The sequence below is a fragment of the Anomaloglossus baeobatrachus genome, chromosome 3 (genome assembly GCF_048569485.1).
Source record: "Anomaloglossus baeobatrachus isolate aAnoBae1 chromosome 3, aAnoBae1.hap1, whole genome shotgun sequence".
Taxonomy (NCBI): domain Eukaryota; kingdom Metazoa; phylum Chordata; class Amphibia; order Anura; family Aromobatidae; genus Anomaloglossus; species Anomaloglossus baeobatrachus.
Window position 1 is genome coordinate 170,835,935 of NC_134355.1, and position 26,329 is coordinate 170,862,263.

The following is a 26,329-nucleotide window of genomic DNA, read 5'->3' on the forward strand; positions in this document are numbered from 1 at the left end:
ATACTCAGGCGGCAGCCTTGGTTGTTGGCTGCGGGCCCTTTAAATCACAATGTGTGGCCTGTGCCAGTGTGCTAAGGACGTACTTTGTGGGCCGGGTAAGCATGAGATGTGCTGCGTTCCCGTCTCACAGTAGAAGAGAAGCGTAAGGTTAACTGGCCTTCCAGCTGAACATGCTATCTGACTCCTGCCTCCCTGATGTGAGACTCCTGCTGTGCGTGCCTTCCATGCTTTGAGCCTCCTGCCTCCCTGCTGAGAGCCTCCTGCCTTCCTGCTATGCAAGCTGAACCTTACCTCCAGCTGCTGGGAGCCTCCTGCCTCTCTGCTGTCAGCCTCCCGCCTCCCTGCTGTGCATGCCTGCCTGTTGTGAGCCTCCTGCCTCTCTGCTGTACCTTCCTCCCACTGCTGTGAATGCCTCCCAGTGCTGTGTATGCCTCCCAGTGCTGTGTGCGACCCTCCCAGTGCTGTATTGTCTGTGCCACCGCCAGTGATGTCTGAGTCCCAGCCCCTCCTGTGATGTGTATATGCCCCCAGTCCCTCCTGTGAGATATATATATATATATATATATATATATATATATATATATATATATATATATATATATATCCTTAGCCCTTCCTGTGATGTATATACAGTGCCTACAAGTAGTATTCAACCCCCTGCAGATTTAGCAGGTTTGATAAGATGCAAATAAGTTAGAGCCTGCAAACTTCAAACAAGAGCAGGATTTATTAACAGATGCATAAATCTTACAAACCAACAAGTTATGTTGCTCAGTTAAATTTTAATACATTTTCAACATAAAAGTGTGGGTCAATTATTATTCAACCCCTAGGTTTAATATTTTATGGAATAACCCTTGTTTGCAATTACAGCTAATAATCGTCTTTTATAAGACCTGATCAGGCCGGCACAGGTCTCTGGAGTTATCTTGGCCCACTCCTCCATGCAGATCTTCTCCAAGTTATCTAGGTTCTTTGGGTGTCTCATGTGGACTTTAATCTTGAGCTCCTTCCACAAGTTTTCAATTGGGTTAATGTCAGGAGACTGACTAGGCCACTGCAACACCTTGATCTTTTCCCTCTTGAACCAGGCCTTGGTTTTCTTGGCTGTGTGCTTTGGGTCGTTGTCTTGTTGGAAGATGAAATGACGACCCATCTTAAGATCCTTGATGGAGGAGCGGAGGTTCTTGGCCAAAATCTCCAGGTAGGCCGTGCTATCCATCTTCCCATGGATGCGGACCAGATGACCAGGCCCCTTGGCTGAGAAACAGCCCCACAGCATGATGCTGCCACCACCATGCTTGACTGTAGGGATGGTATTCTTGGAGTCGTATGCAGTGCCATCCAGTCTCCAAACGTCACGTGTGTGGTTGGCCCCAAAGATCTCGATCTTGGTCTCATCAGACCAGAGAACCTTGAACCAGTCTCTCTCAGAGTCCTCCAAGTGATCATGAGCAAACTGTAGACGAGCCTTGACATGACGCTTTGAAAGTAAAGGTACCTTACGGGCTCGTCTGGAACGGAGACCATTGCGGTGGAGTACGTTACTTATGGTATTGACTGAAACCAATGTCCCCACTGCCATGAAATCTTCCCGGAGCTCCTTCGTTGTTGTCCTTGGGTTAGCCTTGACTCTTCGGACAAGCCTGGCCTCGGCACGGGAGGAAACTTTCAAAGGCTGTCCAGGCCGTGGAAGGCTAACAGTAGTTCCATAAGCCTTCCACTTCCGGATGATGCTCCCAACAGTGGAGACAGGTAGGCCCAACTCCTTGGAAAGGGCTTTGTACCCCTTGCCAGCCTTGTGACCCTCCACGATCTTGTCTCTGATGGCCTTGGAATGCTCCTTTGTCTTTCCCATGTTGACCAAGTATGAGTGCTGTTCACAAGTTTGGGGAGGGTGTTAATTAGTCAGAAAAGGCTGGAAAAAGAGATAATTAATCCAAACATGTGAAGCTCATTGTTCTTTGTGCCTGAAATACTTCTTAATACTTTAGGGGAACCAAACAGAATTCTGGTGGTTTGAGGGGTTGAATAATAAATGACCCTCTGAATAAACTTTTCACAATTTAAAAAAAAAAAAAAAAAAAGAAATAACATTCTTTTTTGCTGCAGTGCATTTCACACTTCCAGGCTGATCTACAGTCCAAATGTCACAATGCCAAGTTAATTCCGAATGTGTAAACCTGCTAAATCTGCAGGGGGTTGAATACTACTTGTAGGCACTGTATGTCCGCATCCCCTCCTGTGATGTATATATATATGTCCTCAGCACCTCTTGTGATATATATATATATATATATATATATATATATATGTATCCAGCCCCTCCTGTGATGTATATATATGTGCCTCCAGCGTTTCCTACGTGATGTACAGTATGTGCCTCCAGCATCCCCTATATGATGTCTATGATTTACTGATCTGTTGACTGTGCTCCAGACCGAGACAAACCTGGAAAAGCAGTTGTGAGAAGCCACATAATATCACTGAACATTGCAGTTGCACCAGAGAGAAGCAGCTCCAGCCACCACAGTAGGGGTGAATTAATTAATTGTTTGCCCAAATATATTACAGTAATTTTCAAGCTGATAATTTTTTGCAGCTCCCAAAGGTTGGCAGAAGTTTCCAAATGGCCCCCAGCAGAAAAAAGGTTCCCTACCCCTGGTATACTGGGACGGTTAGGCAGGGATTAGCAATATGCACCCAGAACTGCTCGTGCTTCTGGATGCATATTGCACCTGACAGGTTCACATTAATTGATGAATTAGTTTCATTTATATTGGGTTCAAGAGACACAAAAAAAAGGAAAATTATATTTCAATTTTATTATCAATTGTATTAACTTGGTGTGTCTCAGAGCCCCCAGTGGAGAAATTATGAGAAACCCTGCTTTAAATGACCACATTGCGAGCTCCCCATAGGGACAAGGAACGTACTGTTTGTGGTGCATTAAAGCATATTGAAACATTTTTCTTTTCCATTAAAAGAAAAGATCTTAAAAAAAAAGTGCTTCAAGACTTGGTATTTTATATATTTTTATTTTGATTTCATGAAAGAGTCCATTTTTCCTATGCATCAATCTTTAGACTTTACTTCCAGATATGTAATATTGAATTTGGTTGACTCTTCTTTTCTGAAATTAGAAGGGAAAAAAGATAAGCAATTAGAGCTTCATCATCATGAACACATACAGCAGGGTACGTTTCCACGGGCCAGGTCCACAGATGAAAATCCCCTGTGTATCACAGTTGCAGCACATGCTGCAAAGAAAATCCACAGAGCAACTTGACCAGCACTGGTGATTGGAAATGTGCAACATGTTTATTTATACTGCGTGTAGATATAACCATTTAATCCTATGCAGTGCAAAGGGAAAATGAGTGGAAATCCTGCTGCATTTCCACAGCGAAATCTGCTTTCTGGCCATGGGAACTTACTCGAACATGAGAAGAAAATTAAAATTAGTCATTAACCCCTTCACGACCATGGACGGATATATCCGTCATGGAGCGTGTCCCGTTAAGCCCCGCCCCCTGCCGCGGGCAGGCGGCGGTTGGCAAACATATTAGCTGTTTTCAACAGCTGACATGTGTGCCTGCATGTTGCGAGTGGAATCGCTTCCACTCGCAACATTTAACCCCTTAAATCTCGCTGCCAAAGTCTGGCAGCGAGATCTATATGCGCGCAGCCATGATTTTTACTTACCGCCGCCCCCACCGGAAGTCACATGTGTGATCACGTGACTTTCAGTGGTTGCCATCGTAGCACAGGGTCATGTGATGACGCCTGCAGCTATGAAGTTTCACTTTCGTTTTCCCTCAGCCGAGAGAAACAGGAAGTGACTGAATCTGCTGTTTATAGCTGTGATCAGCAGATAGATAAGAGCGATCGGATTGCTGATCGCTATAGTGCCCTAGGGGGACTAGTAAAATAAAAAAAAAGTAAAAAAAAAGTTTAAAAAAAAAAACAAACCCTAAAAGTTCAAATCACCCCCCTTTCCCCCATTGACAATTAAAGGGTTAAAAAATAAATAAATATACACATATTTGGTATCGCCGCGTTCAGAAATGCCCGATCTATCAAAATATAAAATCAGTTAATCTGATTGGTAAACGGCGTAGTGGCAAAAAAATTCCAAACGCCAAAATTACGTTTTTTGGTCGCCGCAAGTTTTACGCAAAATGCAATAACAGGCGATCAAAACGTAGTATCTGCGTAAAAATGGCACCATTAGAAATGACATCTCGAGACGCAAAAAATAAGCCATCACTGAGCCATAGATCCCAAAAAATGAAACCTCTACGGTTTTCGGAAAATGGCGCAAAACGTGCGCCACTTTTATTGGACAAGCTTGGGAATTATTTTTAACCCCTTAGATACAAGTAAACCTATACATGTTTGGTGTCTACAAACTCGCACCGACCTCAGGCATCATACCCACACATCAGTGTTACCATATAGTGGGATAAGGCTGCACATCAAACTTAGAAAATGGTATAATGCCTCAAGCATATGGAAAAATATTGGAAGATACAATGAAAAATGCTACTTGCTAACTTGAACATGTGAATAATGAATTGCATACCTGCCATGAATATTAGGAAAAAGGAGATATTTAGCAATCGCATTGATCAATGTAACTGAGCCCCAAAACCTCGTCAAGGTATATCTCTATATTGGGGTCCCTAGCTCTGTGACCCTAACTGTGTGTCATCTCATTGCAATTAAAAACTGCTGTGGGTGGAGAGGGGTAACCAAGGACTGTCTTATATAGGAGATGGAAAAAACATGGCCGAAAGGAGCGGAGCTGTGTTCACATTCAGAAAAAAAACTGCATATAACTGAATAGGATAACTGAAGTGAGCACTAATATATATATTCTGAGTGCAAGCCAAAAAAATTTTTTTTGGCTTGCACTCAGAATATATATATTAGTGCTCACTTCAGTTATCCTATTCAGTTACCATATAGTGAACACTGTGAATAAAACATCCCAAAAACTATTGTGCCATGACACTTTTTTTGCAGTTTTCCAGTACACCATATGGTAAAACTTATGGTTTCATTTAAAAGTACAACTTGTCCCGCAAAAAACAAGCCCTCATATGGCAAGATTGACGGAAAAATAAAAAAGTTACGGCTTTCGGAAGAAGGGGAGCAAAAAACAAAAACGCAAAAAACGGAAAGTGCTCAGGGGCTGAAGGGGTTAAAAAGGTGGTTCACACATATTTTTTATTTTCTAGATCGATATTATATTGAGAAACAAATACCTTATGTTGGCAATAGTGCCTGTGAGCGGCGCTATTGTAGACCGCTGTTCCCCATGCCCGACTCCTCTGGGATCCGGTGACGTCACATCAAGTTCCTGACACCGCAGCCGGCCGCAGTGTCCGTGAGTGATGGGCTGTGTGTGGTGTTTCACCGCTTGTCACAGCCTATTTGCTCCCTCCTCCCTCACAGCAGAGCGCTGCAAGCAGGAGACATACTGAGCTGTGATAAGCGGTGAAACATCACCCACAGCCCAGTGACTCAGGAAGACTGGGGCCGGCCGCAGTGTCCGTAAGTGATGGGCTGTGGGCTGTGTTTCACCGCTCGTCACAGCCCATCTGCTCCCTCCTCCCTCACAGCAGAGCACTGCAAGCAAGAGACACTCCGGGCTGTGATAAGCGGTGAAACACCACCCACAGCCCAGTGAGTCACTTGATACGGAACTTGACGTGACGTCACCGGATCCCCGAGGTAACGGAGCCCGGGGGTCAGGTGAGGGGAACAGCGGTCTGCAATAGCGCCTCTCACAGGCACTAATGCCAACAAAAGGTATTTGAGAGAAACTTTGCTTCTCAATATAATATCAATCTAGAAAATAAAAAATATGGGTGAACGACCCCTTTAAAGAGTATCTTTGTTTTTTAAATATCTTTTCTACTATGTCATGAGACCCCCAAAAAAACAGCTCTGAAGCATTTTGTTCAGTCAGAAGATGCTGAGTTCTAGCATAACACTGGGCTCAAAGTGGTGTACAAGCTCAATAGAAAGTATAATGACTCGTAAACTGTATTGTGCACACAGTGGTGTGGGAACTTTTTTCTCCACCTGCTAAGCAGCGTGCTTCAGAGTAGTATTTTGAGTATTAGGGGAGGGACTCAAGACTTGGATCCCCACTGGTCTGTTGGACATGTAAAAAAAAATAGTTTGAAGTTTAAATCACCACACTAGTGTTTTTGTTTATTTCACCGCTGGAGTGGTTCTGTAATGAAAATTTCCTTGCCCCCTGCCTTATACTCTCCAGCCGCCATCTTCATCTGTGTCCAGTGTTGCACTAGTCAGTGTGCGACGATTTGTGACCTGCCGCCGTGTTTCATGGAGCGTGCCGGAGGTCACACAACTCAATACAAGTGTATGACAGCTTTGTTATGGCCTCGTTCTAGATTTTATACAGTTGCATTGACCACTTTTGACGAAACTTCTGTCTAACAGTCAGGCAGAAGATGACCCCGAGTTATAGCAAAAAAGGATGAAAACACCGGAGGGTAAGTATAAGACTACGGGCAGGAGACTAAAGGCCGCTTTACACGCTGCGACATCGCTAGCATCGGCTAGCGATGTCGCATGCGATAGCACCCGCCCCCGTAGGTGGCGCGATATGTGGTGATCGCTGTGGTGATGCACATACCTGTGCAGTGACGTCGCTGTGACCGGCGAACCGCCTCCTTTCTGAGGGGGCTGTTCGTTCAGCGTCACAGCGATGTCACAGCAGCGTCACTGAACCGCCGCCCAATAGAAAAGGAGGAGGGAAGGAGATGAGCGGCCGGAACATGCCGCCCACCTCCTTCCTTCCTCCTTTTCCGGTGGACGCAGGTAAGGAGATGTTTGTCGTTCCAGCGGCATCACACATAGCGATGTGTGCTGCCGCAGGAACGACAAACAACATTGTTACTGCAGCAGCAACGATAATTGGAAAGAGGGGGGCATGTCACTGATAAGCGATTTTGAACGTTTTTGCAACGATTCAAAATCGCTCATAGGTGTCACACACAACGACATCGCTAAAGCGGCCAGATGTGCGTCACAAATTCCATGACCCCAACGAGATCGCTTTAGCGATCTCGTAGCATGTAAAGCCACCTTTAGATTGAAAGCACCATTCTAGCACTGAAAAAAACCACTGGAGTGGTGATTTAAACATTTATCTCAATTTCAGTTTAAAATTGCTTTGCTTCTATTGTATGTATATATCACAACAGGACTAAAGTTCTAATTCACTCATAGGAAACCAAACTGTTCTGTGCCTCAGCTGCATATCCAGCCAAAGATGCTAAAACTAAATAGCAGTTATTTTGTGAGGTAAAGTTTGGACAACTTGACAGAGACCTGATGAACTTCATTATAGTCAATGTGGTCCACTGAGTAACGCTGGCTGTCAGGTTATGTTGATCACACAATTGTCACGGACTTTCATCTGTTGCAGATCCTCGTGACATGTACTGGAACAGAGTCTCACTTTGTTGTGTGGGACTCTGCAGATTAAATGCATTCCCTTTCTTTGGGGAGGAGCAGGTTAATGCTAGCTTTCCTTCCAGCAACTCCTAGGGGGAGGGGGAGGGGACTCAGAAGTGCTTTGGCTGCTGCATTGGTGTCTGCAGCAGCAATCTCAGGTGTGTTTGTGGTGGTTTGTAAGTTCCCCAATTGACTGTTTATTTCCCTCTTTTTATGTTGTCTCCTCTCGTGCACTTTTTGTGGCTCCTTTGTGTGTGGTTGCTGTGTCTGTGGCGCCCTGGACAAGCCAGGGGACACAGAGAACAACACCAACACACCCCACACTCCCGGTCAGGCACATCAAAGTCAGACAAAACCCGTTGCCTTCCTCCAGGGGCTGATGTTCACACCAGGGGGTGGGCCAGGAGGTTGGCCCCACCCACCGAGGAGTTCACAGTCCTGGAGGCGGGAAAAGCAGTTAGTTCAGTTCAGTTAGGGAAGTGGAAGGAGGAAAGTAGCAATTGAGCAGACTGAAGTTGGTCCGGGTGTGTGGCCCGGATGGATCAGCAAGGTTGGCAGACGGTGGTGACCGTCTGCAGGAGTGGCCTATCAGAGTTTACCGTAAGGACCGTGGACGGGCGGTGGCCCGGCGGTACCGGACCGGTACGCGAAGAGAAGTCAGCACCATCTGGCAGGGGCTTACAGACCCCGGCAAGGCTAGGAGTCGCCGTGAATTTACCAAATCCGTTAGCGAAGGGAACCTCCTGGGTTTCCCAGCAGCCAAGTCCCGAAAGAAGGCAACCGTCCAACCGAGAGAGGGAAACACAGTCACCGCCAAGGCTAAAGTTCCCAGGGCCAGAGCCTGCGGGCAAAAGGGGGCTCCTCCAGCCCATATACAAGCTGGGGAGCGGGTTACCGGTGGGAACCCATCGGAACCGTTTTCACTACAAAGGTGCAGGGAAAGGCAGTCACCATCAACCTGCCGGGAGAATCAACACCGCAGCCGTCTGTGGGACCTGTCCATCCAGCCGTGTGTTTTACCGAGAACTGTGTCCTCATCATTGGCTGAGTGAGTACCACCGTGCCGTGCGGCACAGCGCTGCCCCCCGCGACCCAGCACCTCACCAGGCCCCGTAACCCGCCTGCCGTCCATCCCTACCCCATCACCGGGACAACCAACCCCCTACCCACGGAGGGGAAAACTAACATCCAGGCTGCTCCCTGTCATCGCTCCCGGGATCCCCGTCCAGAGCAGCGGTGGTGTCACCAATATCACCACAACCGTGGGTGGCGTCACAGACAATAACCAAATCCCCACAATCAAAAACCACCCTTTTCACTCACGGGCGAGGAGCGCCGCTCGAGTCCCCGGGATCCGGCCCACCACTCGAGCCACCACCGAGCAGCAGCAGCCGCAGCAGCAGCGGCCGGACCCGAGCAGTGGGAGAGCGCAGCGTCCCCTCCTCCGCCCGCGACAACTTGGCCTCACGAACAGAATCCTACCGCTCTGCCGTCGGGTAGAGGTGCGCCTTGTTATTGCTGGAGGTGTCCGGCTGAAAATTTGCCGAAGCCGCCATCTTGGGCGCGAAAAATTCCCGCTCAAGCGTCTCCTCGAGTAGTGGAGGCGCGAAGGCCAAAACCCCGCCCCTATAGAGGAGCCGGAAAGAGACTAAGGGGGACGGAAACAAGATGTCTGCGCGTGACGGAGCCGCTGGAGATGCAGTCGCGGGGGCACCCGTAGATGGGAATGGGCCTGCTCAAGTCCCGGCTGCGCTGGCGGGGGGCGCCGCGGCCCCAGCTCTCGCTCAGGTGATGCCGTTCTCCTTGCCCTATGTGCCCGGAGCTGCCTGGCTACCGCAGTACGATGGGAAACCTGATGCCTTGCAGGTTTTCCGGAAGAAGCTTAGTCCGCTACTGGAACTGTACCCCCTGACTGATAAGCAACGTGCAGCGCTAGTGCTGGGGCAGCTAACCGGCGCGGCTGAGCAGGAGGCAGAGACCTGGGCCGAGGGGGACCGGTCCTCTGTAGCCACCATCTTTGAGAAGCTGCAGACTACGTTTGAGACCCGTACCGAGGCGGAGTTGCGGATGCAGTTTTATCAATGCCGGCAACGGCCCGCAGATAGCATTCGGGACTATGCCCTGCGCCTGCAAACCGCACTCCGCACATTGAAGTGGGTGGACACCATCAACAGTGTGGACAGTAACAAAATGTTAAGCGAGCAGTTTGTGCAGGGGATGAGGTCCTCCGAGGACCGCAAACAGCTTCGGCTGTGGGCCCTAGAACATCCTGATGTGGACTTTGCCGTACTAAAGGAACGGGCCATCAAAGCTTTGCAACCCCCCGCATTTGAAGCTCCTGAGCCAGCCCCGTGGCCGGTTGAAACTGCTCCCGTCATGGTGGCCCCTACCCCATCAGCACCTCCAGTGCCTGCAACCCCAAGCGGAACGATGGAAGAGCTTGCTGCTCAAGTTCAAGTTCGCCACATGGATGGGGACCTCGCTAAGATCCTCGCCGCCCTCCAGCCTCCGACCAGATCCCAGGCCCCGGTGAAGATGCAGCTCGCCGAGAGCCCTGAGGACGTCCCCTGGATGCAGCGGAGAAGGGCTAATGATTCGCAGAATGGACCCCCGATCTGTTACAGGTGCAGCAAACCCGGCCATTACTTCCGACAGTGTCCGTTAAACGAGCAACCCCTGGGGCCACGGGCCAATCCTCAGGAGTAGAACCCCATGGCCCCCCAGACTGGCGGGACCGGTATATCGGGGCCCGGCCCATCATCCCCGTGGCTGTGGACGGCATACCGGTGATGGCTCTCCTGGACACTGGAACGCAGGTAACCACCATACCATACACACTGTATCAACGGTATTGGGGAAAAGACAAGCTGGCTCCCCCAGATGCCAGTCTGACACTGATTGCTGCTGATGGACTCCCATTGACCCAAGTGGGATACAAACAAGTGGCCATGACCGTGGGGCGAGCTGAACTGCAACACCAGGGTATGATTGTGATAATGAATGAACCCAGTGATCATAACCTGAAGGTAGTGCTAGGGACCAACGTGATGGAGCACTGTATGAGTGACATGCTGACCCTACTGCAGCAGCTGGCCGCCACGGCGGCGGGGAGCCGACAGAGAGCTGTGCAGCGGGAGATCCGAGCCTTAATGTACTGCCAACATGTGAACTCGACAGGAGGAGAGATTGGTGGGGTGAGAGTGATGGATGTTGCCCCTTTGATTGTGCCTCCCAGGAGCGAGATGATGATTTGGTGTAGGGCAGCGGTAGGGCCCCAGGGGTGTGACTACCCCGCCATGATAGAGCCTATGCCCTCTGAACACTGGCCCACAGTAATGGCCGCCCGAGGGGTGGTGGATGTAAAGAAGAGGAAAGTGCCCGTGAGGGTGCTGAATTGCGGGGAGGAAGAAGTCAGGCTTCCCCGGTACGCTACCCTTGCCAAGTTGTTCACCTTGGATCCCCACACCATCCACGAGGCCATTCCCCCGACCTCACCACCTGCTGCCAGCACTCACCCATCCCAAGGGGAGTTAGACGAGTGGTGTCGACAACTACACGTAGGCACGGACGATACCCCCACACATCACAAAGAAGGGGTATACCGGGTGGTAATGGAGTATGAGCGGGTTTTTAGCAACATCCCCTAGACTTCGGGCAGATTAAAGGGGTCCAACACCATATCCCCACCGGTGAGCATCCCCCTATCAAAGAGAGGTACAGGCCTATTTCCCCTGCACACTACAAATGTGCCAAGGACATGTTGAGGAACATGAAGGAGGCAGGGGTTATTAGGGACAGCTGTAGTCCCTGGGCAGCTCCGTTAGTACTGGTTAAGAAGAAGGATGGCACCATGCGGAAGTGTGTGGATTACCGGAAAATTAACCAGATAACACATAAGGACGCTTACCCTCTACCCCGCATTGAAGAATCTCTAGCTGCGCTGAGAACCGCTAATTATTTTTCCACCCTTGACCTCACCAGTGGATACTGGCAGGTAGCTGTGGCACCAGAAGACCGGGAGAAGACTGCATTTGCTACCCCTATGGGACTCTGTGAGTTTAAAAGCATGCCGTTTGGGCTGTGCAATGCCCCTGGAACCTTCCAACGGCTGATGGAGTGCTGTCTGGGGCATCTAAACTTTGAGACCGTCCTGCTGTACTTGGATGATGTGATTGTGTACTCCCAAACATATGAAGCCCACCTGGAGCACCTAGCCGAGGTGTTCGCTTCCCTTGCCAAATATGGGATGAAGTTGAAGCCCTCAAAGTGTCATCTGCTGAAACTCAAAGTGCAGTATCTAGGGCACGTGGTCGGTGCAGAGGGTGTCGCCCCTGACCGTGATAAAATCACCGCCATTCAGGACTGGCCGAGGCCGACCACGGTGAAGGAGGTGAGGCAGTTTCTGGGCCTGGTGGGGTATTACCGTCGCTTCATCAAGGGGTACACGAAGATGGCTGCCCCCATGCAAGACCTCCTCGTGGGACAGACCAAAGGTGGTAGACCCCTATGAGCCCCATTGGTGTGGGAAGAAAGGCATGAGGAGTCCTTTCGCCAGCTGAGAGCGGCCCTGACTGGAGAAGAAATCCTAGCATACCCTGATTACAACCACCCCTTCATCCTTTACACCGATGCCAGCAATGTAGGCTTAGGGGCAGTCCTGTCCCAGGTCCAGGACGGAAAAGAAAAAGTGATTGCTTATGCTAGCCGAAGGCTTCGACCGACTGAGAGGAACCCCGAGAACTACAGCTCTTTCAAGCTTGAACTCCTGGCACTGGTGTGGGCTATCACCGAGCGGTTCCGCCATTACCTGGCAGCGGCTAAGTTCACCGCTTTCACGGAAAATAAACCACTGACCCACCTGGACACTGCCAACCTGGGCGCGTTGGAACAGCGGTGGGTGGCTAGGCTAGCCAACTACGATTTCACCATCAAGTACAGGGCCGGCCGTGCCAACGTTAATGCCGATGCACTCTCACGAATGCCCCACTTGTCGGAAGAAGGGCCCGAGGATGACGACCTCGAAGAGATTGAGCTGCCCGCATTTCATCAACCACCAACTGAGAAGGTGCATGTCTATCAACAACGGGTAAATCTGGACCCGCTGCCCAGCCAGGAGTAGCAAGAAGCTCAGGACCAGGCACCCGCTGTTCGCTTAGTCAAGATCTTGGTGGAACAAGGTGCTGCTGGAATAGACCCTGCTGCCCCAGCTGAAGCCCAACGCCTGTGGCGAGAATGGACCCGGCTGTATCTACACGAGGGGAAGTTGTACCGTGAGCTGATTAACCCGAAGACTCATGAGAAAATCCGTCAGTTGGTGATTCCCCAAGCTAACGTGCCCACCGTCCTACAAGCGTACCATGATGGTGCTGGACACTTCGGATGGAAGAAATTGGAAATGCTGTTGAGAGAGCGGTTTTATTGGAGTGGAATGCGGGAATCTGTAGAGGCCTGGTGCCGAGAGTGTGGCCCTTGCACGTTGAGAAGGAAGGACGAGGCCAGCCAGAAGGCGCCCCTACACCCGATCGTTACACACCAACCGCTGGAGCTGGTCGCCCTGGACCATGTAAAGCTCACCCCCCAGCCGAAGTGGGTACATCTACGCTCTAACCATTGTAGACCACTATTCAAGATTCATGGTGGTTGTCCCAGTCAAAGACCTAACTGGCCGTACCGCCGCTAGAGCATTCCAGGCTTATTTCTGCTGACCACATGGATACCCTGAGAAGGTGCTTACTGACCAAGGCCCAGCCTTTGAAGCGGATGTGTTCCATGAATTCTGTCAGTTGTACGGCTGCAAGAAGATCCGGACCACGCCTTACCATGCCCAAACCAACGGCATGTGTGAAAAGATGAACCACTTGGTCCTGGGCCTCCTCAAGACGTTGCCGCTAGAAGAGCGGAACCTGTGGCCTGAGAAGCTACCTGACTTGGTCGATATGTACAACAATATCCCTTCCAGTTCGACGAATGCACCCCAGCATACCTGATGAGGGCTCGCCCCGGCCGGTTACCGGTGGATATGGACATGGGATTGGAAGCCCCAGAAGCACCCCCTTCGACAGCTGAATGGGACACTCGGCGGAGGATGCAGTACCGACAGATTCAGGAATATGTTGAGAAGAACTTGAGTCAGAGTCGGGAACAACAGGAGCAGCGCTTCAAACAGAAGGCGTCTGCTGGCCCTTTCCAGCCTGGAGATGTAGTGCTGAAGCGAAAGAGGAGGACCCACAAGCTGGATGATCAATGGGAGCAAACCCCATATGTCATACAGCCTACAGGATGGGAAGATGGGAAGGCCTACCACATCAGTTGTGACTAAGGGGGCACTTTGGCCACAGTTTCCCGGGACCACCTAAAGAGGTGCCCAACAGCATTGAGGGCAGCGGCTGAAGTTCCGGTTCCTAAACCGGCGGAGAAGGCAAAAGAGGTAATCCACACCGTGATGGGTGACTTCACAGCGGACTGGCCCACACAGAATGGCGCAGTGATTCTTCCAGTAATACTGTTCCCACAACCCGTGGATGAGGAAGTGATGGAAGTGGTCAACCATGAGCCAGTGCCAAGGGATGAACCTGTACCCAGCTCCCCTATGCCTCCGCCTGCCCCACATGATAGCAGGGAAGAGGAACTGATTGTTCCCTCTGTCCCACTGCCTGCCCCCACTAGTACCGGACCCCGGAGGTCCACTCGTCCCAACCTAGGTAGACCCCCACTTAGGTACAGGGAAACTGTTCTTTAAAGGGGGGAAAAACTGTGTGTGTGTGTGTGTGTGTGTGTGTGTGTGTGTGTGTGTTAAGAAAGTACCGTTTAAAGTTTTAAAAGTTGAATGATAAGTGAATAATTAACCAAGATGTCACCTGATTGAAACCTTGATTGAACCGGTCGTTGCCGGCACCGTTGTCCCCGTGGGGACTGTTTACAAGTTGCATAAGGAACTCCTTATGGACAAGCCTGGGAACTTGCAGGGCAACCACAAACTTAGTGGCATGTAAATAAAATTGTTCATGGCTTCCACCGTTACCGCCTCCGGAGAGGCAGATTGGAGGAAGGGCCCGCAGTGGAGCAGGCTGGGGCCCAGCCACCACCGGAACCGGTGGCAATCCTCTGTGGGTTTCAGGGGTTCCCCATGGACGTGGGTCCCCTGAAAAGGACAGAACCCGCTCGGGCAACTTGTGTTGGACTGGGGTCAAGGGGTGCTGCCTGTTTGCTTAGGGGCAGCATCAGGGCCAGGTTGCTTGGGTGGGAGAGAGCGGAAGCCGTAACCGTTATGCAACGTTTAAGTAAGAGTACCTCCCGATGTGGGAAGATGTTATTTTAATTGTAATGTGTTTACCGTTTTTCTTATTTTTCAGTTTGTGAAAATAAAACCGGTGATGGACGGGCAGCCCGCGGACGGTCTGCATTTAACTAAGGGGGAATGTGGCGCCCTGGACAAGCCAGGGGCCACAGAGAACAACACCAACACACCCCACACTCCCGGTCAGGCACATCAAAGTCAGACAAAACCCTTGTTGCCTTCCTCCAGGGGCTGATGTTCACACCAGGGGGTGGGCCAGGCGGTTGGCCCCGCCCACCGAGGAGTTCACAGTCCTGGAGGCGGGAAAAGCAGTTAGTTCAGTTAGGGAAGTGAAAGTGGAAGGAGGAAAGTAGCAGTTGAGCAGACTGAAGTTGGTCCGGGTGTGTGGCCCGGACGGATCAGCAAGGTTGGCAGACGGTGGTGATCGTCTGCAGGAGTGGCCTATCCGAGTTTACCGTAAGGACCGTGGACGGGCGGTGGCCCGGCGGTACCGGACCAGTATGCGAAGAGAAGTCAGCACCATCTGGCAGGTGCTTACGGACCCCGGCAAGGCTAGGAGTCGCCGTGAATTTGCCAAATCCGTTAGCGAAGGGAACCTCCTGGGTTTCCCAGCAGCCAAGTCCCGAAAGAAGGCAACCGTCCAACCGAGAGAGGGAAACACAGTCACCGCCAAGGCTAAAGTTCCCAGGGCCAGAGCCTGTGGGCAAAAGGGGGCTCCTCCAGCCCATATCCAAGCTGGGGAGCGGGTTACCAGTGGGAACCCATCGGAACCGTTTTCACTACAAAGGTGCAGGGAAAGGCAGTCACCATCAACCTCACCATCATCATGCAGCAGAAGGACAAACTAATCAAGGATACTAGATGCCGTAAAGAGGACCCAAGACAGGGTACTAAGAAGGAAGCTAAGAAAAGGGGAGCAAAACTTCTTTCCTGCATGCTGACCAATGTAAGAAGCCTGACCAATAAGATGGAAGAACTGGAGCTGGTAATGTATGAGGAAAAATACGACATAGTAGGAATAACTGAGACATGGTTAGATGACAGTTATGACTGGGCGGCTAACCTGCAAGGATATGAATTGTTTAGGTCATAAAAAAAGGAAGGGGGGTGGAGTCTGTCTATATATAAAGTCCAGTTTAAAGCCCAGACTAAGAGAAGATATTCAAGAGGGAAATGAAGAGGTGGAGTCTCTATGGGTGGAGATACAAGGAGGGAAAACTAATAAAATCCTCATAGGGGTTTGTTATAAGCCACCAAATATAACAGAAACCACTGAAAATGTATTATTGAAACAAATAGACAAAGCAGCAAATCACAATGAGGTGATTATTATGGGGGACTTCAACTACCCTGATATAGACTGGGAAACTGAGACCTGCGTATCTCAGAAAGGAAACCGGCTTCTGTCAGTAACTAAGGATAATTATCTGTCCCAACTTGTGCCGGGCCCAACTAGAGGGACAGCCCTTCTCGACTTAATTTTAAGCAACAGGCCAGATAGAATAACAGACGTACGAGTGGATGGGCACCTAGGGAATAGTGACCACAATATAATACAATTCCACTTGTCCTTCAGTAAGGTGCCTTGGAGGGGGGGGTTACAAAAATGCTGAATTTCAGGAAAGCAAACTTTGATCAGCTTAGAGAAGACCTTCGCCAAATTGATTGTGACAATGTCCTCAAAAATGGGAGCACAGAAAATAAGTGGGAAATTTTTAAATCGGTATTAAACACCCACTGCGAGCGAGCCATACCATACGGAAATAAAAGGGCTAGGAACAGGAGAAAACCAATGTGTCTAAATAAGGATGTAAAAGGGGCAATGAAAAATAAGAAAAAGGCATTTAAAAAGCTAAAACAAGAAGGCAGCGAAGAAGCATTAAAAATATATAGAGAAAAAAATAAAATGTGTAAAAAACAAATACATTTAGCAAAAGTAGAAACTGAGAGACTCATTGCTAATGAAAGCAAAACAAATCCCAAACTATTCTTTAATTATATAAACAGAAAAAAGATTAAAATTGATGGTGTTGGCCCTTTAAAGAATAATGAGGGTAAAATCATAGAAAGCGATGTGGGAAAAGCAAATGTTTTAAATACTTTTTTCTCAACTGTGTTCACACAGGAGAAGCATATGCCACGGGAAATGCAGAGTGATTATGTAAACGCTTCATTAAGTATGACCTGCCTAACCCAGGAAGAAGTGCAGAACCGACTTAGTAACATTAAAAGTGACAAATCACCAGGCCCTGATGGCATTCACCCTCGGGTATTAAGGGAGTTAAGTGATGTGATAGACAGGCCTCTATTCCTTATATTTAAAGAGTCTATAGAAACTGGGTTTGTTCCACTGGATTGGCGGCTAGCAAATGTGGTACCAATATTCAAAAAAGGGTGTAAAAGGGAACCTAGAAACTATAGGCCGGTAAGCTTAACATCTGTTGTGGGTAAAATGTTTGAAGGGTTTTTAAGGGATACTATAATGGAATGTCTCAATGTTAATAATTGTTTAACTCCATATCAACATGGATTTATGAGGGATCGCTCCTGTCAAACTAACATGATCAACTTCTATGAGGATGTAAGCTCTCACATGGACCGAGTAGAATCATTGGATGTCATTTATCTCGACTTCGGTAAAGCATTTGACACTGTCCCACATAAAAGACTGCTAAGTAAAATGAGAAAGCTTGGGCTCGAGGAAAATGTGTGTAGATGGGTAGGTAGCTGGCTTAGTGGTAGAAAACAAAGAGTGGTTATTAATGGCACATACAGGGGTCTGTATTGGGCCCCCTACTATTTAATATATTTATTAATGATCTGGTGGATGGTTTACAGAGTAAAATATCAGTATTTGCAGATGATACAAAACTATGTAAGGTAGTTAACACAAAGGAGGACAGTTTGCAACTACAGATGGATTTGAGTAAATTGGAGAATTGGGCTGAAAAATGGCAAATGAGGTTTAACACAGATAAGTGTAAGGTTATGAACATGGGAAGGAGAAACAGATGCTATGATTACTTACTAAATGGGAAACCGCTGGGGAAATCAGACATGGAAAAAGACTTAGGCATCTTAGTCAATAAGAATCTAAATTGGAGTGCCCAGTGTCAGGCAGCAGCCACCAAAGCAAATAGGGTGATGGGATGCATTAGAAGAGGTCTGGGGGCACGAGATGAAAACATCATTCTCCCTCTGTACAAATCACTCGTAAGACCACACTTGGAGTATTGTGTGCAATTTTGGGCACCGGTGCTCAAGAAAGACATTACTGAACTTGAAAGGGTTCAGAGGCGGGCTACTAAATTAATAAATGGAGTGGGTGCATTACAATACACGGAAAGGTTATCAAAATTAGGTCTATTTACTCTAGAAAAGAGAAGACTTAGGGGAGACCTAATAAATATGTACAAATATATCAGAGGGCCATATAGAGATCTCTCCCATGATCTGTTTGTACCAAGGACTATGACAAGAACAAAGGGGCATTCTCTTTGATTGGAGGAAAGAAAATTCCTACATCAGCATAGAAGAGGGTTCTTCACGGTAAGAGCAGTGAGGCTCTGGAACTCTCTTCCTGAGGAAGTGGTGATGGCCAACTCACTGAATGAATTTAAGAGAGGAATAGATGCTTTTCTTGATAGCAAAAGTATAGAAGGTTATAAATAGCATAATCTTACAGGTAGATAGAAGAGCGACCTAGATTATTAGAGGAATGGGTGGGCTGCAACACCAAGACAGGTTATTAAACTTGGGGTTATTTAGTTTGGAAAAACAAGGCTTAGGACGGCTTTGCACGTTGCGACATCGCACGTGCGATGTCGATTGGGTCAAATCGAAAGTGACGCACATCCGGCATCGCAGTCGATATCGCAACGTGTAAAACCTTTTTGATACGATGAACGAGCGCAAAAGCGTCGTTATCGTATCATCGCTGCAGCCTCCGACATTTCCATAATGCCGGTGCAGCGACAGGTGCGATGTTGTTCCTCGCTCCTGCGGCAGCACACATCGCTGTGTGTGAAGCCGCAGGAGCGAGGATCATCACCTACCTGCCTCCCGGCTGCAATGAGAAGGATGGAGGTGGGCGGGATGTTTACATCCTGCTCATCTCCGCCCCTCCGCTTCAATTGGCCGCCTGCCGTGTGACGTCGCTGTGACGCCACACGACCCGCCCCCTTAGGAAGGAGGCGGGTCGCCGGCCAGAGGGACGTCGCACGGCAGGTATGTGCGTGTGAAGCTGCCGTAGCCATAATAATCGCTACGGCAGCTTTCACTAGATATCGCACGTGCGACAGGGGCGGGACTATCGCTGCAGCATCGGTAACACATTGTTACCGATGTCGCAGCGTGCAAAGCCCGCCTTAGGGGGGATCTAATCACAATGTATAAACATATGAGGGGACAGTACAGAGACCTTTCCAAAGATCTCTTTACACCTAGGCCTGCGACTGGAACACGGGAGCATCCACTACGTCTCGAGGAAAGAAGGTTTAATCATAACCACAGACGAGGATTCTTTACTGTACGAGCAGTGAGACTATGGAACTCTCTACCGCATGGTGTTGTAATGAGTGATTCACTACTAACATTTAAGCAGAGCCTGGACGCCTTTCTTGAAAAAATACAATATTACCAGTTATGTATATTAGATTTTATGACAGGGTGTTGATCCAGGGAACTAGTCTGATTGCCGTATGTGGAGTCAGGAAGGAATTTTTTTCCCCATTGGAGCTTATTTGACACATTGGGGTTTTTTTGCCTTCCTCTGGATCAACATGTTAGGCTACGGGTTGAACTAGATGGACTTAGAGTCTCCCTTCAACCTTAAAAACTATGAAACTATGAAACCTGCCGGGAGAATCAACACCGCAGCCGTCTGTGGGACCCGTCCATCCAGCCGTGTGTTTTACCGAGAACTGTGTCCTCATCATTGGCTGAGTGAGTACCACCGTGCCGTGCGGCACAGCGCTGCCCCCGCGACCCTGCACCTCACCAGGCCCCGTAACCCGCCTGCCGTCCATCCCTACCCCATCACCGGGCCCCGGGACAACCAACCCCCTACCCACGGAGGGGAAAACTAACATCCAGGCTGCTCCCTGTCATCGCTCCCGGGATCCCCGTCCAGAGCAGCGGTGGTGTCACCAATATCACCACAACCGTGGGTGGTGTAACGGACAATAACCAAATCCCCACAATCAAAGCCCACCCTTTTCACTCACGGGCGAGGAGTGCCGCTCAAGTCCCCGGGATCCGGCCCACCGCTCGAGCCACCACCGAGCAGCAGCAGCCGCAGCGGCCGGACCCGAGCAGTGGGAGAGCGCAGCGTCCCCTCCTCCGCCCGCGACATATCCATGAGTAGGATTTTGTTACTGTTGTTACCCGTGTCTGTCCTTAGGTGTTGGTGGGGTATTGACTCCTGTTCTTGCACATTCCCCCCGGGTGGTGGGGGGGGGCTCTAACATGAGGGACAAGGGCATGAGAAAGGGCCTAGGCTGGTGACCTGGACCTCCCTACCATTAATAGTACCTCAGGGTTAGGGTGAGCACAGGGGCCCCCAGCTTTAGGGTCAGTATATGCTCCCCTGGGTTCACCTTCGGTCACACGCAATCAATTCAGTTCTATGTTACAGCTTCAGCTATAGAAAAAATGAGGCACATGTTAAAAAAAACACATATAATGCTCACTCACAAGAGGCCAACATTTCATTGATGCAGCCAAGAGGTAAGGGGTTCATTACAACCTCCAAGGGCCCAAGAGGAAAAGTGGTTCACTACCACCTCCAAAGCAGGGGAAATTGTATAATATGATCAGCTGTTGGACTGCGAAGGGCCCATATACTGTTCTTGCACAGGGGTCTTTTTCTGTCTGTGTCCGTCAGTGTTACTCACCATTAATATTCTAACAGTTTAATTTATTTATCCCACCTCATTTACATCTATAAATTCGCACACCTCTATTATAGGAAATTGATTCATGTGATCTCCAGTTTGACAACTAAAAGTGTATGTGTTTTAAAGGAGTTATCCACCACTTGGACAACCCTTTCTCATTCCCATGGTTTGACCCAATAAAAATAAAAAAGCTTTTACTGACCTCCCGTTCTGGAACCATTCTATACGTCTGAAGGCGGGGAAAGAGAAGCCGGCAGTCATTGGTTGTGGGGCTCGCATTGCCTAACAACCTCACGTTAGCCCCGATAACACAAGTGCCGACATTGGCAGTGTATATGTTCAATCTTAGGTTTTGTGTGTTAAAAGGTCACAGTGTGAACATGATTCTATGCAGGTCATGTATACCAACTTATACTCCAGCTCATGTTTTTTTTTTCCTTCTAGTTGTGTTATGCACAAACAGTGGTATGGTCAGCTATCCTTGAGATTAATATTTTATTTATGTAGCTTCCTATGGCATTGTGTCTGTAAAGTCAAGCCCTGGCCCTTCTCTGTCCCATCTACATTAATATCGTTTGACCCAAGATAGGGTTCTCATAATAGATCAGGGACTATCCCAATTGAGGTACATCTTGTTGCAGTGGGATGGTTTTAAGATTTTTTTTTTTTTAAATAAAAAACAACTATTAGTTTTTACAATTTTTTTAAAGCTGGGATGTGCTCATTTTGTTTCTATCTTAGGTTTTGTTTGCTAAATGGCCACAGTGCGAAAATACTTCTATGCACGGCATGTATACCAACTTATACTTCTTCTCATGTTTTTGATTTTACACTGGGACTATGTATACCTCAGGGAATTATAGCAGCTCATATATTTTTAACTATTTTTGCCTTTTTTTCAGTATAGTAAACTACACATGCAAGGCACATAGTTATCCATTCAATATATTAGTGCTTTGTGTCTTTAGTTTACTGTACTTGTTATGTTAGTAAATGAATTAAAAAAATGACATGAGGTCCTCCCTATTATTGATAGCCAGTCAAGGTAAAGCAAACAGCAGCGGTCTGATATTATCAGACTGGGAAGGTCCATGGTTATTGGGCCCTTCCCAGCCTATAAAAAGCAGCCCACAGCCGCCCCAGAAGTGGCGCATCACATTAGATGCACCAGTTCTGGTGCTTTGCCTTTGGTCTTCCCTATTGCCATGATGTGGTGAAAATCAAGGTAATATTAGTTGGGGTTGCTGTCAGCTATGTAGCTGGCATCAAGCCCTTGTGTTAACAATGAATGGAGAGGGGTCTATGAGACACCCCCATTACTAACCCAGTAAGTAAAAAGAAAAAAAAACACAACAAAAATATTGTATTTTAAAACCCACACTTTGACTATAGCCCTGGTTCACCAATGTATTAAAAAACAAGACATGCAGATCCAAAGTAGTCCACCAAATACAATGTAGTCCACAAATCCACAAATAGAAACCTGGACCACATACAAAGAGAGTGATAAAAACAGGAAACTGTCCCTCATTCACCATTTTATTATTAAAATAATAATCTCCACAGCTCCAATGTACCCTATGGCATTCCCACAACGTACACCGATTCAATAGTACAATCAATGGAATCTCATTCTGAGAACAAAAGTTCATAGGTTACTCCCAGCGAGGCTGCGCTCCGGTCTTGCCAGGTCACAAAGATGGCAGCGCGAGACCTGGAATGTATGACGAGATGTGGCGTTATTGAGTTACTGCCGTCACCGCTTGTGAGATATTCTGGGTCTTGCACTGTCCTCTGCGTGACCTGGTGAGAGTGGTGATGAGAGGTACCATTACTGACATCATCCCCGCTCGTCACAGTAGCCAGGTATCGCAGAACATTGCCTGACCAGGAGTAACCTATGAAGTATCGTTCTCAGAATGAGGCTCCATAAATTGTACTACAGAATTGGTGGGTGTCATGGGAATGCCATGGACTACATTGAAGCTGCAGGGATTATTTTTTTTTAATAAAAAAATTTGTGAACGAAGGAGAGTATCTTGTCTTTCTTTCTCTTTTTTATGTCTTTCAGGTTTTCATTTGTGGGCTACGTTGGATTCTGTGGACTACTTCGGATCTGCTGGCTATTTTTTCCTTTTAATAAATTGGTGAACCAGGGCTAGAATCTGGGTGTGTTTTTTAAAATACAATATTTGTGTGTGTGTGTTTTTCGTTTAACTTACTGGGTTAGTAATGGGGGTGTCTGATAGACACCTCTCCATTACTAACACTAGTGCCTGATGCCACCTGAAACTATACAGATGACATGAACCCCACCTACCATTACCCTGATTGCCGCCACACCAGGGCAATCAGGAAGAGCCATGCAAATCACCAGAATTCGCACATCTAATGTGATGCACCACTTCTGGGGCAGCGACAGGCTGCTATTTTTAGCCTGGGAAGGGCCAAATAACCTTGGACATTCCGAGCCTGATAATATTAGCCTGCAGCTGTCTGCTTAAACTTTACTGGTTTTCAAATATAGCAGGGAATTCTGCACAATTGTTTTCATTTATTTACTAACAAGTACAGTAAACTACACATGCAAGATATCCATCAGATATATAATTAGTGCCTTGCATGTGTAAATTACTATACTTGTTAATAAATAAAATGAAGTGGCGTCCCCCCTATTTTTAATAACCAGCCAAGGTAAAGCAGACAGATACATGGTTATTTGGCCCTTCCCAACCTAAAAAAAATGAGGATGGGGCCATGATGGTAACATACTGTATATATACCAGTATGTGGCCAAATAAACCAGGATATAGCCATGACGGGCTCATACACTAGGATGGGGGCAATGATAGGGACATATACCAGAATTGGGCCATGATGGGGGGCATATACCAGGATGGAGGTCATATTTATCTAGGATGGGAGACGTATTTACCAAGAAGTGGCTCAGGATGGGGGACATTAGTACAGGATGGAGGTCATTGCTACACAAGGGGGAGGGGGGGCAACTCATATGCTATTATAGGATTTAGACTGCTACAATGACCCATATATCTGACCAACCCCGGAGGAACCCAGGCTCAAACTTTGCACTACGGAACATCAAACTCTAGTTATGCCACTGCCCATTACACTGTTTACGATCAGATTATTTTACTTTAATAATTTGATAGATCAGACTTTTACAAATGCAGGGATACCAAATACAAGTGCATCTCAATAAATTAGAATATCATCAAAAAGTTAATTTATTTCAGTAATTTAATACAAAAAGGGAAACACATATTTATATAAAGTCATTACAGAGTGATCTATTTCAAGTATTTATTTCTGTTAATGTTGATGATTAAGGCTTACAGCCAATTAAAACCCAAAAGTCAATATCTCAGAAAATTAGAATAATTACCACAAAACACAAGCAAAGGCTTCCTAAGCATTTAAAATAGTCCCTTAGACTGGTTCAGTAGGCTAAACAATCATGGGGAAGACTGCTGACTTGACAGATGTCCAGAAGGCAGTCATTGACATAAGGAGAGTAAGCCACAAAAGGTCATTGCTAAAAAAGCTGACTGTTCAGAGAGTGCTGTATCCAAGCAAATTAATGGAAAGTTGAGTGGAAGGAAAAATTGTGGTAGAAAAGGTGCACAAGCAACCGGGATAACCGCAGCCTTGATAGGATTGTTAAGAAAAGGCCATTCAAAAATTTTGGGGAGATTCAAAAGTAGTGGACCGCTGCTGGAGTCAGTGCTTCCATAGCCACCACACACAGATGTATCCAGGACATGGGCTGCAACTGTCACATTCCTTGTGTCAGGCCACTCATGACCAAGCATCTTACCAGGGCCAAGGAGAAAAAGAACTGAACTTTTTCTCAGTGGTCTAAAGTGTTTTTTCAGATTAAAGTAAATGTTGTATTTCATTTGGAAATAAAGGTCCCAGAGTCTGGAGGAAGAGTAGAGAGGCCACAATCCAAGCTGCTTTAGGTCTAGTGTGAAGTTTCCACAGTCAGTGATGGTTTGGGGAGCCATGTCATCTGCTGGTGTAGGTCCACTGTGTTTTATCAAGACCAAAGTTAGCGTGGCCGTCTACCAGGAAATTTTAGAGCATTTCAGGCTTCCCTCTGACGACAAGCTTTTTAGAGATGGAAATTTCCTTTTCCAGCAGGACTTGGCACCTGTCCACACTGAAAATAGTACCAATACCTGGTTTAATAACCACAGTATCACTGTGCTTGATTGGCCAGCAAACTTGCCTGACCTAACCCCCAGAGAAAATCTATGGAGCGAGACACACCAGATCCAACAATTTAGATGAGCTGAAGGCTGCTATCAAAGCAACCTGGGCTTCCATAACACCTCAGCAGTGCCTCAGGCTGATCGACTCCAAGCCATGCCGCATTGATGCAGTAATTCATGCAAAAGGAACCCCGACCAAGTATTGAGGCATTTACTGTACAAACTTTTCAGTAGGTGTCAACATTTTTGAGTTTAAAATCATTTTTTCAGTTGGTCTTATATAATAGTCTAATTTTATGACCTTATGACTTTTGGGTTTTCATTGGCTGTAAGCCATAATCATCAACATTAATAAAAATAAACACTTGAAATAGATCACTCTGTTTGTAATGACTCTATATAATATATGCGTTTCCCTTTTTGTATTGAATTACTGAAATAAATTTACTTTTTGATGATATTATTCTTATTTATTGAGATGCACTTGAATGTGTATTTTTTATTAATTTTTAAGGTGGTAAAATGGGAGTAATTAACACTTTCTATTGTTTTTATATATTTTTTTTCATATTTCTTTTTAAGACATTTTATTTCTACTTTTTTACTGTAGTTAGTAGTCCTCTTAAGGCACTTGAACCTGCAATAGTCTGATCCCTTCTTCTATATAGGGCAATACAACAGCATTGCTGTATGTAGAATAAATCACAGTCTCCTATGAACACCGGCCAGGGGATGGCTTTCTTAGGAGTACTGAGATGCTGAGATGACACACAGAAAGGTCCTCAGCTGACCCCTGTCTTTTATGACAACACATCGTCCCAGGAACACCAATGAGAAGACAGAAAAGTGCACCACTCTACCAGTGCATTGTCAGAGATAGTCAGCTGCATTAAATAGGTTAATAACCAAGAGCAAAGTGCCGCTCCTCCCGATACTGTTACAGGGACATGACTGCTGATTAAAAATACGGGCTTGACGTGCAGGCCCACATGAAAGGCAGGGAGATTGACCCAAAATATACATAGCACATCATGGGTCGTTAAAGAAGTTGTCCAGTTACCAAAACTGATTTTTTTTCTCATATATCTTGCTAATTTGTGCCTCTCCACACATCTATTATGTTATTTCAGCAATATTACCTTTTATCGTGCTCTAGCAGCACATCCTCATTTCTGGCTCCAGCTCTGATGGGGTTAATCTCTCCTGACTTCCTGGGTTCAGTTTCTACATCTCCCATAATTCTTTGCAGCTGTAGGACTGTATCTAACATACCCACTCAGCTCTCCACTCCAAGACTCCTTCCTGCCTTCTTCACTGTGTGGAAGCACTGAGAGAAATCACAACAGAGACAGCAGAAGCTCCCAGCTCTGCAAAACCAGGGGAAGAAAGCGTCTATCTTCTGC

The 26,329-nt window shown here is 47.4% G+C and overlaps 1 protein-coding gene across 2 annotated transcripts in view; it reads right to left on the minus strand.

Annotated features, from left to right (window-relative positions):
* Positions 1 to 3,028: 3,028 nt before the first annotated feature.
* Positions 3,029 to 26,329, minus strand: part of SLC22A2 (solute carrier family 22 member 2) — a 148,735-nt gene continuing 125,434 nt past the window's right edge. For both annotated transcript variants that reach the window (XM_075338171.1, XM_075338170.1), the window contains one exon: positions 3,029 to 3,133. In XM_075338171.1, the coding sequence (XP_075194286.1) occupies positions 3,076 to 3,133 (58 nt within the window). In that variant the 3' untranslated portion in view covers positions 3,029 to 3,075. The remainder of the gene's footprint in view (positions 3,134 to 26,329) is intronic.